At 51.0% G+C, this 14,141-nt stretch overlaps 1 protein-coding gene across 1 annotated transcript in view; it reads right to left on the bottom strand.

The window, feature by feature from the left end:
* Positions 1 to 14,141, bottom strand: part of NCAPH (non-SMC condensin I complex subunit H) — a 379,053-nt gene that overhangs the window by 90,439 nt on the left and 274,473 nt on the right. The window contains exon 12 of the mRNA XM_086943336.1: positions 6,378 to 6,500. Within this exon, the coding sequence (XP_086799462.1) occupies positions 6,378 to 6,500 (123 nt within the window). The remainder of the gene's footprint in view (positions 1 to 6,377; positions 6,501 to 14,141) is intronic.

Raw genomic sequence — 14,141 nt, 5'->3', positions numbered from 1 at the left:
GAGTACGACGCTCCCTCCTCTGTAGCCACAATACGAGACAACATGCCACGGTCAGGAGATGTGGCAAGACCACTGGCTTCCTCCAGTTCTTCTCTCCAGTCCTGCTCAGATCCCATCTGATCAGTTAAAGGGTCACCTGAACCCTCCCAGTACTCCTCCTCATCCGAAGGTTGCCAATCAGGCCAAAAAGGGACCCCAGGAGGGAACAGGGGCACAAAAACCCCTCTCGGCGCCGGTCTGGCTCCAGGTCCACTTCGGGATGAAGGCTGGGGATGACGCGGGCCGGGAGCACGACAGGCGCCAGTGGCAGTGCCAGTGGCAGCAGCACCGGACGAGGTGTAATGAGGTCAACCGGCCAGGATCCAAGGGGGGCCAGTGGCGCTGTGGCCGGAGCCGACAGCGGAGAAGGCACAGGCCCCCGCAACAGAGTACACGTTGCCTGAAGGCACGCCAGTGGTTTCGGGCTGTCCAAAGATGGCAAGCATCGCTTCGTAGAACGTACGAAGTTGGGCGGGAGTCGCACCAGTCCCGGAAAGGGAGGGAAGCCCGGAGTCGACTCTTCTGGCTCCGCGCGCGGAGCAGCGGGAGGGGTACTGCCCACATCCCTCATCGTGTTAGCTGACCAACTGGGAGAAGTCGAAGAGTGACGATACTTCTTCAACTTCTTTTTGGGCTTCGACTTACCCAACGCAGAGTGCGAAGACTTCGATGACTTGGATGAGTGGCGATGGCTCCGCGACCGGTCCCTCGACATCCCTCGTGACCTCTAACAGCGCAGAGCCGACTGCCGGCGCTCAAGCTGCTTGCAGAACCACTCCCACAAAGCTTTCTGAACCATCGACCGGCAGTCAGAGCATGACTTGGGGTCGTGGTCGCGCTCCAGGCAAAAGAGGCACGCGGTGCGGATCCGTAACCGACATCAGTCGAGGACCGGAGTCGTAGGCCTGGAAACCGGGCATCCTTCGTACACCAGGAGTCATCCAAATGCGTCAACAAAAGTCGAGAAAAATTCAGTCAAAAAGTGACTAGAGGTACCGCTTTCACCGGATCTGCTCTACCTGGCGCGGAAAAAGAAATAACTAAGTAGCTACTGCGACGTCATCTCGGCGACCACGACACCAATGACTGACGCGGAGCCGACCAACGCCACCTTCCGACGCGCAGAGGTACAGCTGACGAAAAACTTTCTGGGTCCAGTCTGACATCTGGGGGTAATGGTAAGGTAAGTGATCTATAACGAACATGTTTCTTTCAGATATCATTTTTACAATAAATTTGTCATACTTACTGTGTTTGTCGCAAAGTCACACAATAAAATAATTAGATTTAAGTCCACTGACAAAACAAGTCAAGGTACTAATCGGCCCCAAAGCCTTCATCTCCGGCATTTTACCATAACCAACACCAGCTTACTGTATTCTGATTAACCTTTCCCACAACACAAATGAGCAATACAAGCCTACTAGCTTAGGTGGAGAAACAACTTCCGATCAATCAAAGTCTGTACTCAAGGGAAACAGTTTAGCACAATTTGGGCAGAGCCAACCCAAAACCCTCAATAGTCTTCTAAATCAGGGTTTATCATATGAGGTAACAAGCATTGGAAATGCAATAGGTCTCGCATTAGGAAAGTTTGAGCTATTGGTATTGTAAATGACACTTTTTTTATTTATGTGTTGGTTTTGAAAGTAGCAAAATTAATAGCTTTGTCAGTTACATTGTCAATAGTTTTAACTTTTGCAAATGTGACACCTATAGCATTTGTAATGCAATGTGTGTTGTATTTACGTGACTTAGATGTATTGATATTACAAATAACAATGGCTTTTAATTTTGTAAATAATTAATACTTAAATAAAAGTTATTGCAATTTATAATGGCAATAGTTTAAATGTTTGTAAATAACTTTTGTGAAGATTATGTTCAGTGTATTTTATTGTGACAACAATCCATAACATTGCATTTGCACCTACACACACACAGCCACACACATGTAGATGTGGTGGTGGTGGATCTGGGGGATATGGTGGTGGTGGTGGATATGGTGGTGGTGGTGGTGGATATGGTGGTGGTGGTGGTGGATGTGGTGGAGGTGGTGGATGTGGGGGTGGATGTGGGGATGGTGGTGGTGGAGGTGGTGGAAGTGGTGGTGGTGGTGGATGTGGTGGTGGTGGTGGAGGTGGTCGATGTGGTGTTGATGTGGTGGATGTGGTGGTGGTGGATGTGGTGGATGTGGATGTGGTGGATGTGGTGGTGGTGGATGTGGTGGTGGTGGATGTGGTGGTGGGTGTGGTGGATGCGGTGGTGGATGTGGTGGTGGTGGATGCGGTGGTGGATGAGGTGGTGGTGGATGTTGTGGTGGATGTGGTGGTGGATGTGGTGGTGGTGGATGTGGTGGTGGTGGATGTGGTGGTGGTGGTGGATGTGGTGGTGGTGGTGGATGTGGTGGTGGATGTGGTGGTGGTGGTGGATGTGGTGGTGGTGGTGGATGTGGTGGTGGATGTGGTGGTGGTGGTGGAGGTGGTTGTGGTGGTGGTGGTGGATGTGGTGGTGGATGTGGTGGTGGTGGTGGATGCGGTGGTGGATGTGGTGGTGGATGCGGTGGTGGAAGTGGTGTATGTGGTGGTGTATGTGGTGGTGGATGCGGTGGAAGTGGTGTATGTGGTGGTGGATGTGGTGGTGGATGTCATGGTGGATGTGAAGGTGATGGTGGATGTGGTGGATGTGATGGTGGATGTGGTGGATGTGGTGGTGGTGGATGTGGTGGTGGTGGATGTGGTGGTGGTGGATGTGGTGGTGGTGGATGTGGTGGTGGTGGATGTGGTGGTGGTGGATGTGGTGGTGGTGGATGTGGTGGTTGTGGAGGTTGTGGTGGATGCGTTGGTGGATGCGTTGGTGGATGCGTTGGTGGATGCGTTGGTGGATGCGTTGGTGGATGAGTTGGTGGATGCAGTGGTGGTGGATGCAGTGGTGGTGGATGCAGTGGTGGTGGATGCAGTGGTGGTGGATGCAGTGGTGGTGGATGCGGTGGTGGATGTGGTGGTGGTGGATGCAGTGGAAGTGGTGGATGTGGTGGTGGATGCGGTGGTGAAGTGGTGGTAGATGTGGTGGTGGTGGTGGATGCGGTGGTGAAGTGGTGGTAGATGTGGTGGTGGTGGTGGATGTGGTGGTGGATTTGGTGGTGGTGAAGGTCATGGTGGATGTGATGGTGGATGTGGTGGTGATGGTGGAAGTGGTGGTGGATGTGGTGGTGGTGGATGTGGTGGATGTGGTGGTGGTGGATGTGGTGGATGCGGTGGTGGTGGATGTGGTGGATGCGGTGGTGGTGGTAGTGGTGGTGGTGGATGCGGTGGTGGTGGATGTGGTGGTGGCTGTGGCGGTGGATGTCATGGTGGATGTGGTGGTGGATGTGGTGTTGATGGTGGATGTGGTGGTGGATGCGGTGGTGGATGTGGTGGTGGATGTGGTGGTGGATGTGGTGGTGGTGGATGTGGTGGTGGATGTGGTGGTGGATGTGGTGTTGATGGTGGATGTGGTGGTGGATGCGGTGGTGGTGGTAGTGGTGGATGGGGTGGTGGTTGTAGTGGATGTGGTGGTGGATGTAGTGGTGGTGGGTGTGGTGGATGTAGTGGTGGTGGATGTGGTGGTGGATGTGGTGGTGGATGTGGTGGTGGATGTGGTGGTGGATGTGGTGGTGGATGTGGTGGTGGTGGATGCAGTGGTGGATGCAGTGGTGGATGCAGTGGTGGTGGATGCGGTGGTGGTGGATGCGGTGGTGGAGGATGCGGTGGTGGTGGATGTGGTGGTGGATGCGGTGGTGGATGTGGCGGTGGATGTGGCGGTGGATGTGGCGGTGGATGTGGCGGTGGATGTCATGGTGGACGTGATGGTGGACGTGATGGTGGACGTGATGGTGGACGTGATGGTGGACGTGGTGGTGGATGTGGTGGTGGATGTGGTGGTGGATGTGGTGGTGATGGTGGATGTGGTGGTGGATGCGGTGGTGGATGCGGTGGTGGATGCGGTGGTGGTGGATGCGGTGGTGGTGGTAGTGGTGGATGGGGTGGTGGTTGTAGTGGATGTGGTGCTGGATGTAGTGGTGGTGGGTGTGGTGGTGGTGGTGGTGGTGGTGGTGGGTGTGGTGGTGGATGCGGTGGTGGTGGATGTGGTGGTGGATGTCATGGTGGATGTGGAGGTGATGGTGGATGTGTTGGTGAAAGCACAAGGAGGCAATAAGGCTTCAAAGGGTGCCTGGCATAACACCCTCTTCCCCTATTCCCACCCCCAAAAAGATTCTGCTGACTACATAAACCCATTACTGACGTGCCAAAGTCTAACCCAGTATAAGTATACCCTACGTGGTTTTCAAACAGTTGGTGTGCAGGGGTATAGAAGCTGAAATTAAGAACAGAAGAGGACTGGGATGGATAAGCAAGGTTGGAGGTCAAACATGCCATCTCAAATTCTTTCGGGGTGGGGGCAAGGAACGCACGGCAGGAAGTGTCGGCCTGTGTCAAAGCAGCAGCCAGCTGGGAGATGAGCACGTGCCTTTTGGGGGTGGGCTGTTGCAGAGAGTGCAAACAATGCACATTCAAACCCTCCAGGGGAGGGGGCGGGGAGGAGATGAACAATAAACCTCGGCCCTAAATGTGCAGCCGTGCTCCAAAGCATGCATTGGTTTTAATGAGGTAGAGCCACACAAAGACTTCACAGGACACCATCACTGAGAAGGAGTTCAAAACTCGGGTACACGTAAGGAAGAAAAAGTCTAATTAGTGAAGGGGTTAATCAAGTTGAAAAAAAATTAAGTAAAGCATACAAATGAACTCTGGAACACACAGAAAAAAGCAATTTTTCTAGTCAGCAGAACTGCAAACTGCCAAAAACAAAAGAGACATATCGCTCTCTAAACATCCAGCTTCAAGGAACCTAGCGGACCAAGAACAGTAGGTAGGTTTCGCAAGGGGGTATGAAAATGGCTACATTAACGCGCAGACAGGACCGCTCTATATGCTGGCAATAAACATGTTAATTTAAGAATAAAAGCAAGCTCTGCATAGGAGTTTAGCATAACACCACGGGTGCTTCCTAGCAGACACGGTACTCGGAAAAGATAACCCCTTTCTAGTTTTAATTTGCAGAGGAAAACAGGCTACTTATTGGCACAGATAAAAAAGGTACTTATTGTAACCCGAAAAGATCGTTTAAACCCCCCAAAAATATTTAAAAATTGAAGAAAACGATATTGTCCCTGCAGCACTGGCAGTGAAGCACACTTGAGGCAGATGACGTGAGGAGACAAAATGCTATAAGAGAATACGAACCGATTTGTTCAAGTACGGTGACTCACTGCCCCATATTGTATGATGTGGTGAGATTGACAGTTAAAAAGATCAATGGACGACAATTACTGACTCCGAGCCCCTCTAAGTATGCGCACATGCATGCATTATTTTGATTACAAGCGAGAATGAGGAAGGATTGCTTTAAGTGGCCGCTGCCAGCCACAACAACTAATCTTAAAGCAGAAAGCTATACACGACCCCTTCCCCTCCTAGCCGTGTAATATCTATGAGGGACAGAGCGAAACAAGGAGAAACACGAGAGACGGCCAGCGGCCGTCAATGTGAAAGTACGGCCGGCTGAGGGCATTGCAGAGGGGAGGGGGGATGAGAAATGCGACACGGCGGGCAAGGGAGGGGGCGGAGCGGGGAGAGCGGCATGAGGGTGTGAAGCAGCAGGGGAGGAGTGCTGCTGGCGATTGACTGGCGATTTGATGATGTGCACACGCCAGTCTAGGTAAAGCTTATTTAAGCCCCTATAGAGCTTCGTCAGCTATGCGCATGCGCACAGCAGGCGAGCCCTAACAAAAAAACCTTCCCATCAAGGTAATGTGTGAGACTCCATGTAACTTAATACGGGTGTGCAAGCTTTAACACAGTGTAATGACAATCCACCCTTACATGACTATTGGCTTATAATATATACCTTTCATAATAAATAAGTATTGCCTTGGTCTAAACTTTTCGTAATCAACAGGTTGAGCCTATAGCCTTGATCATGGTCTAGTGATGGTCTTGTAATGTTTTGTTACTCAGTCCTATTGTGTAAGTATAGGATTTATCACAAGCTAAAAAGTGCAATACAAGTACCCTATTTCAGTACAAGTACAAAGCTTGTGCCCAATTAATGTCTGTGCTCAAGGTAAGCAACATTTGGGCGGAGTCAAAGCCCCTCTTGCAGTAGTTCTATTAGCTCTTTCTGTTATCACATAACCATTGCAGGTACACCAATGCATTAGTGCAGTCCTGGTTCATGTAGCAAAGCAGGGTTGGACACAAACACCCATTGGTCATTTCCATTTTTAAGATTCTCACCCTGTTGACAGGCTTAAGGCTGAGGCGGATAATGTTGTCTGGATCATAGTGGAAGTCAGCAGGAAGAGTAGTGGATTTCTTGCTCCAGCTTTCTAGGGTCAGCTTTGATAATGTTGTAGCTGCCTGTGGGAGAATAAAAAACATTAAAACAAGGAACCAAATTACTCAAAACAGATGAGAAACCGCTACACACATACAATCGGGTGTGGCAGATCTCTCAACAAATTGCCCATTAAATGTTTCCCTTAGCAAACACCAGAGCCTAGAAATTACAAACATTAGTGTAACCACAGATAAGAGAAACAAAGATGTATCCAGCTACGTCGCCATTGATGTTTACACTAATCAGTCAAGTTTTGAACAATCGTTCTGCCACAACTACAGGAAGCATAAGAGAAATTACCTACCTAAACATTTTTTTTTTTTTTGGTGTAAGAAGTTTATTGCACTTTCCAGATAGATAACTACAGGTTTTCACGCCTACAACCTCAACAGGCCGGCTACATTCTCGTGCATCATAAAAAGAACATTTAAGTTGTACAAAGCCCATCAGCCGACATCCATTGGACCGGCGGCGTCGTGAGTGGTAACTCGAGAAATATAGATCAGTGCTATACTCGCTGACATCTATGTTAATTTTCTTACTTTTTCGCATTTTTTGCATGTGATAACAAAACATAACAGTTTATAACTTAAATAAAAAGTAACCTCGAGTGACAAATTCCCTGCGTCACAGCATCCTCCCTCCCCATCATCACTTTACAGTTCAGTGCTCCGTTCTATGCATACATCCTTAGATCCTACCCTTAACCATCTTCTGTTTCTGTCGCGCCATGTTCCAGCAAATAGGTTCGCAAGTACAGCCAGTAGTCCCTGGGCCGAGATCTGACCGGTAACTCTTCTTCGTATGTGGACAGTGTGTCTCGACAATACGTCAGATCTTCTAGCCAGTTTTTTACCTTTGGGCCCTTCCTGCTGTTCCAATGCAGTGATACCCACCTACCTAAACATTTAAGTGTAATGTTTAACCAACTGGCTGCCGTACTGATGTCTATACATATTAAACTAGAAACACAGGATAGCTTTATGACATATATGCAGGTCATGGGTAAACAATGGAGACATTTTCTGGAAGTAACATGAGCAGAAATGCACAAGTTACTTACCTTCGATAATGATATATCTGTAAAAAACAGTAGTGAGAGTCCTTACCTTAGAATTACCCTCAGGCATCAGACTGGATCCGGAAAGTTTTCATCAGCAGTACTCCTGAACATCGGTAGGCATCGCCGTGCGGCTCCGCGTGCATCGTTGGCACCCGGATGACGTCGCTTGAGCTTCTTAGATTCGCCCACGCGCGCTGACGTCTGTTCTGTACACGACTTTCCGCGCCAGGAACGCAGAGCTAGGCAAGAAACTGACCACTGGTGCCATGAAACTAGGGCCCTGAAAGGAATAACCGTAACCCTAGAAATCAGTTCGCAGAACGGAGAGGACGGGTGGGGCGGTAAGGAATCTATCCCTACTAATGTTTCTTACAGATAAATCGTTTGCGAAGGTAAGTAACTTGTGCATCTGAAAGAAACACAGTGATAGATTCCTTACATGAGAATAGATACCCAAGCAATACCAACCCCGGTGGTGGGTCTGCGAACCAAGATCACACCAGAAAGACCTGGAGACAGAAAAGCCAAAGAAGCCGTCTCTCCGGGCTTGGCTGTCCAGGTAGTAATGCTTGGTAAACGTGTGCAGCAAAGCCCACGTAGCTGCCTGACAGATGTCATGCAAGGGGACTCCCCGCCCCAAAGCAGTTATATCTGTCGTCGTCCTGGTAGAATGGGCGCGCAGCCCCACCGGAGGCTCCTGTTTAGCCAAAGAATAACAAGCTTAATGCACAGAACGACCCATCTAGAGATGGTCCGCTTGTGCACGGCCCGACCTTTCTTGGCTCCCAAGTAGCCAACAAAGAGTTGGTCATCCACCCGGAACTGTTGTGTTCAGTTAAAGTAGAATGAGAGCGCACGTTTTGGGTCCAGACGGTGGAGCCTCTCTTCCTCAGAAGCAGAAAAGATGGGAGTCCTTAGAACAACTTTGTCCAGATGGACAGAGAGAAAAGGACGTTTAGAAGAAAGAGCCTGGAGCTCACTCACTCTTCTGGCAGAGGCGATGGCAACCAGGAAGGCAGTCTTTAAAGTGAGAAGACGAAGAGGACCGTTGTGAAGTGGCTCAAAGGGAGCACATATCAGATAAGTCAGAACCAGGTTCAAGTCCCACTGAGGCATTATGAAAGAAACAGGAGGGGAAAAGATGAGTAATGCCTTTTAAGAATCTATTTACAACGGGGGACTTGAAAAGGGAAGGCTGATCTGGAAGCCACAAAGGCTGAAATGGCAGAGAGATCACCCTTGATAGTGCTCAGAGCAGAGCCCAGCTGGGCCAAAGAGGAGAAATAGAATAACCTCAAAGAGGGGCAGAAAGGGGATCCGCAGCCTTTGCAGTGCACCATGCCACAAATGTATTCCACCTACAGGCGTAGAAAGGTTTTAGTGGAGGGATGCCTGGTTACCAAGATAACATTACAGACCTCAGGAGGCAGGTCGAAAGAAGTCAACTGCCACCACTCAATCTCCACGCAAGGAGGGGGAGGCTGGACAGGTTCGGGTGGAGAACCCTCCCCTGCTGCTGCAACAGAAGAACCTCCCGAAGAGGCAGTTGGGAGCGGGGGATCGATCGCCATGCTGCGTAGCTCAGTATACTACAGTCTTCGAGCGAAGTCTGGAGCCACAAGAATAACTTGGGCCAGTCGCGCTTGATCTTCTTCAGCACTCTGGGTAGAAGTGGTATAGGCGGAAAGGCATTTAGTAGACCGCAACACCACTCGCGACGATAAGCGTTGCCTAGCGAGTGCCGCCTTAAAAATTCCAACGTGCAGATCTGATGACATTTGGCGTCTCTTTGGTGGTCAATAGATCTAACAAAGTCTCTCCCCACTGCTGAAAGAGACATTGCGGCACGTCCGAGTTCAGACGTCATTCGTAATCCATGATGCACCGGCAGCTGAGTTAGTCTGCACTGGCATTAAGAGAACCTGCCAGGTGTTGAACCAACAGGGACATGCCCTGATGTTCCAGACAAGTCCAGAGGCGCAGAGCCTCCTGACATAGGGTCCACGACGCCACCCCGCCCTGTTTGTTGCAGCACCACATGGCGGTGGTGTTGTCTGTGAATACCTGTACTACTCTCCCCACGACAGAGGGAAGGAATGCCTTCAGTGCAAGTCTGATCACCCGAAGCTCCAGAAGGTTGATGTTGAGCTTGGACTCCGCCAGAGACCAGAGGCCTTTGATCTCCGCCTCCCCATGTGGCCACCCCATCCCAGAAGGGACGCGTCCTTCACAACTGTGTGTTCTGGTTAGGGAAGGGAGAGGAATCTGCCATGGACGCGATTCGTGAGCCACCACTGCAATTGTCGAGCAGTGCCCTCCGAAAATCTGGATGTGATCAGACAGGTTGCTCTGATGCTGTGCCCACTGAAACTTCAGGTCCCATTACAGAGCCCGAATATGCCACCTGGCATGATCCACCAGCAGAATGCAGGAGACCATCAGGCCCAGGAGTGTCATCCTGACCGAAACCCGAGGTAGAGGCTGAAAGAACAGAATCATAGCCTGAATATCCCGGACCCCCGTTTCGGGAGGATAAACTCGAAACTGAGCAGAGTCCAGAACCCTCTGATTAAGAGGAGCTACTGAGAGGGAATCAGGTGCGACTTCGGCACGTTGATGGAAAACCCCAGTAAATGCAGGAGGTCAGCCGTAGTCTGGAGGTGGAAGCCGACTGTCTGGGGCGAGCCCGTCTTTACCAGTCGTCGAGATAGGGGAAGACTATGAGCGCAGATGAGCTGCGACCACCGCCATTACCTTCATGAACACCTGAGGGGCGCTGGTAAGGCCAAAGGGGAGCACGGTGAATTGAAAGTGCTCGTGGCCTGCGGTGAACCACAGGTAACGCTGGTGGGCATGCAGGAGACTGGGATATGAAAAAAAATATCCTGCAAGTCCAACGCTACCATCCAGTCTTGCAGGTCTAGGGCAGACATGACCTGAGCAAGTCTGAGCATCTTGAACTTTTCCTTCCGGAGGAAGCGATTGACGTTCCGAAGGTCTAAGATAGGACGCAGGCCCTTGTGCTTCTTTGGAACCAGAAATTAGTGGGAGTACCAACCACGACCTACTTCTGGCATCAGAACGGGGGAAGGAGATGATGGCGAATTCTGCCACCCACTGGTGTTTGATGGGCCTGAAATTCCAGACTAGGAAGACTTTGCAGTGGATGCTGCGGGGTGGAGGTGGACTGACCCGCCCGCTGGCCCCCTGAACTGCTGCGACGGTTCCCACGTCTGCGCCGCGCTTATGTGGTTGCTGCAGCAGCCTGTGGCTCTGCGAACGTGGCCACGAAAGGAGCGAAAAGCAAAAGGTGGAGGAGGCAGAGAGACAGGCCCAAGGACTTGGCCGTAGCTCGAGAGTCCTTAAAGCACTCCAACGCACTATCTGCCTTATTGCCAAAGAGGCAAATGCCATCAAAGGGCAAGTTCATCCAAGTGTTCTGGACATCCCCATAGAAGCCAGTTGTCCTGATTCAGGCATGGCGCCTAAGCGCCACTGACGTGGAAATCGCCCTGCCCAGCGAGTCAGCGGTGGCAAGCCCACACGTATAGTGAACTTAGCTGCGTCTCTCACAGCAGCAATAGCTTGGGAGAGGACTGTCAGGGCCTCCTCTGGACAGTTAGGCAGCACCTGCGCAACCGTGTCCCACACAGAGTGGGAATAACGGCCCAAGAGGCATGCAGTGTTCACCGACAGCAGCCCTAAGCTGGCAGATGAACACAGCTTCTTGCAAAGCTGCTCCAGCTTCTTGGATTCCCTGTCTGGAGGGACGGAAGGGAATGCGCTCTGGGAAGTAGAGGCTTGGACAACCAAGCTCTCAGGGGTGGGGTGTTGAGAGAGAGAGAGAGAGAGAGAGAAAGAAAGAGGGGGTCGGACAGAGCCAGGCGATGGCGTTGGGCTAAGTTCCTGTCCACAGGAGCCTCTGTGTTGGGCCTGGGCCAGGTGCCCAAAAGAACATCAGACAGTACTTCATTAAAGGGCAGCAAAGGCTTCGAAGAGGTTGCCCCTGGTTGGAGCACTACAGTCAGGAGGATAGTGCTGACGGCCACTGTAGGGAGTTAGAGGTGGAGGGCCTTGGCTGCTCTACGCAACACCACTGCGTAACTGGCTCCCTCCTAAGTAGCCACGGTAGGAGGAGGCAGCATGCCAAGGTCTGGTGAGGTATCAAGAGCACTGGCATCCCCCCATATCCTCTGCCCAGTCCGGGTCATAAGCACAGTCTTGTGCGAGAGGGTCTTTAGACCCCTCCCAGTACTCCAAAGTCTGTGGAACAGGTTGAAAATCAGGAGGACTGACATAGGGCAAAAAGGGCCCCATTGTCATGAAACCACCTTCCAAAGCTCCATTTGAGCTTGGAATATCCCCTCAAAGAAACCCACCCCTGTCCCGTGCAACCAGCACTCCATGAACCTAGAAAAAATGCAAAGGGTTAACAAATATGTAGAGAAATGTTTCACGTTATGTCTTTGTCATTTATTTGTATTTCACTAGTGATTAGCAGCATTAATGTATGGAAATAGAATGCTTAGAAAACGTTTGTGTAACTGGTACTGCAACTGCAGCTGAAAGGAAAAAAGACGCGCGTTTAAAAATGACACGCATCTTTTTGGTGCGCAGAGAAGGTCTGACTCATCGCTCATCTCACTGAGCTTACGGCGGCTCATGGCGTGGCACGCAGCGGTTCTGAACGTCCCGGGGTGTGGCTGGTCTATAAAAGCCACACCCAGGGTTCTAGAAGATGCTTAGTCTTCAGAGCATCTCGGGGACATCACAAGCTTCGGAGCTCTTCCGGATTTCCGCTGAAGGTGCCGATCGATTCAAGCCATCCACAGGAACTCTTCTGACGAACAAGAAAAGAAGAGCCTAAGTACTTCCTTTGCCAAGGCGCCCAACGCTAGCATTTATTGGACAATTTTTGGACATTTTGGGTTAATAGAACTCTCGGATAAATCTTAGATTGTTTTCAGATTTACAGCCTAGCATGTGCATGAATCAATGTAATGTTTTAATGCGGGTTGTATATGATGAAGGTGATGTTTTAGTGTATGTTCTGTAAACTTAAGAAGTTTTAGCAACAAGAGCAAAAAAAGGTTTTTGAAGGGATTTAAACTCTAGAATCTTCACGGAGAAGTCGTCTAGATCTACGAGAGAGGGAAAAGAAGTGAGTAAGTTAACTCTTAGATTATTTGCAGGGAAAAAGAAAGGTCTAAGGAAAGTGCAAATAAAGTGTTTAATTTTCTAGAATTCAGTAACAAAGTCTGGGGGCGGACAAACCAACCACCTTCGACAGAAAAGCAACAATCCTTCATTTGACACACCTAGACGACGACATCCAGGACGCGAAGCCCAGACTGGTAGATCGCAGGTAGGAGATTGCTTCTACGATCAAAGAAATTGTGAGAGGAGTTAGAAGTGGAAGTAAGGGACAAGGATAGGAACACTTGCTTAAGGAACTTCTTGTATTTTCGCAGGTCGACTACAAGAACACAAGTAGCGTCAGATCCGGCCTCTCTCCCTGACTGCTACCCATCACCCTAGTGTATGTACAAGGATCACAGGCTGTAAGGTAGGGTTCTGGGAGATTGGTCCATAGCGTCTCTGCAAAACCGATCAAGCACCTTACAGGTAAGGTTGGTGTTCAACTCAGGTAAGAGTGCTTGATCATATCTGATACCCATCGGCTTTGGAAGCGGCGCCGATCCGGCACCGTGTCCGGGCCAGGGATGAAACTCGGGACGGGCGGGCGACGTCTGTGGTGGTGCCGGTGGGGCAGACGTCGGTGGAGGTGTTATTAGGCCAACTGGCGTCGACCGGGGTCCTATCCCAGAGGGCGCTGCGGCGCCAGAGACACCGGGCCGGAGCTGCCGGCGATGGAGGGGCAGGGCCCCCAGTCGGGCTCACGGGGCCTGACGGCCCAAAGAGTCGGGCAATGGCAGCAAGAAACTCTTGCACCTGTGCAGGCGTAGCGGACGGACCCAGAAAATGTGGGTAGGCCGGCAGTGACGTCGCAGGCTCCACCGGAGCCGCGGGGGTGGCACCACCTGCACCCTCAGCCGCGACAGGCGAGGAGTTCGTCAAGGAGCGACAACGCTTCTTCGACTTCTTTTTGGAATGCTTCGACTTACCTGACCCAGAGTGCGAAGACTTAGATCCAGAAGAATGATGGTGACGGCTCCGCGACCTGTCCCTCGACCTCCAACGGGATCGGGACCTTGAGTGGCGCGGAGCTGACTGTCGGACGTCCAGCAATTTTCAGTACCGCTCCCGCAAAGTCTTCGGCACCATGGCATGGCAGTCGGTGCACGACTTGCAGTCATGGTCGCACCCCAGGCAGTAGAGACACACACATTGTGGGTCCGTTACCGACATCATGTGGTGACAGTCGCCACAGTTCTTGAAGCCGGGCATCCCTACGACACCAGGAGACCGACTCAAGAAAATGAGACAAAAGGCCTCAAAAAAACTCAGTCAAAAAGTGACTGGGGGTACTAGCTCTTCCTGGATCTGCACTTGCTGGCGCGGAAAAAAAAAGAACTGACAGCGCGCATCTAAGTAGCTCCAGTGACATCACCCCGGCGCCAGCGACGCACGTGGAGCC

Source organism: Lissotriton vulgaris, chromosome 11 (genome assembly GCF_964263255.1).
Source record: "Lissotriton vulgaris chromosome 11, aLisVul1.2, whole genome shotgun sequence".
NCBI classification, from domain to species: domain Eukaryota; kingdom Metazoa; phylum Chordata; class Amphibia; order Caudata; family Salamandridae; genus Lissotriton; species Lissotriton vulgaris.
The sequence above is the reverse complement of the archived record's forward strand: the minus strand, read 5'-3'. Positions and strand labels throughout refer to the sequence as shown.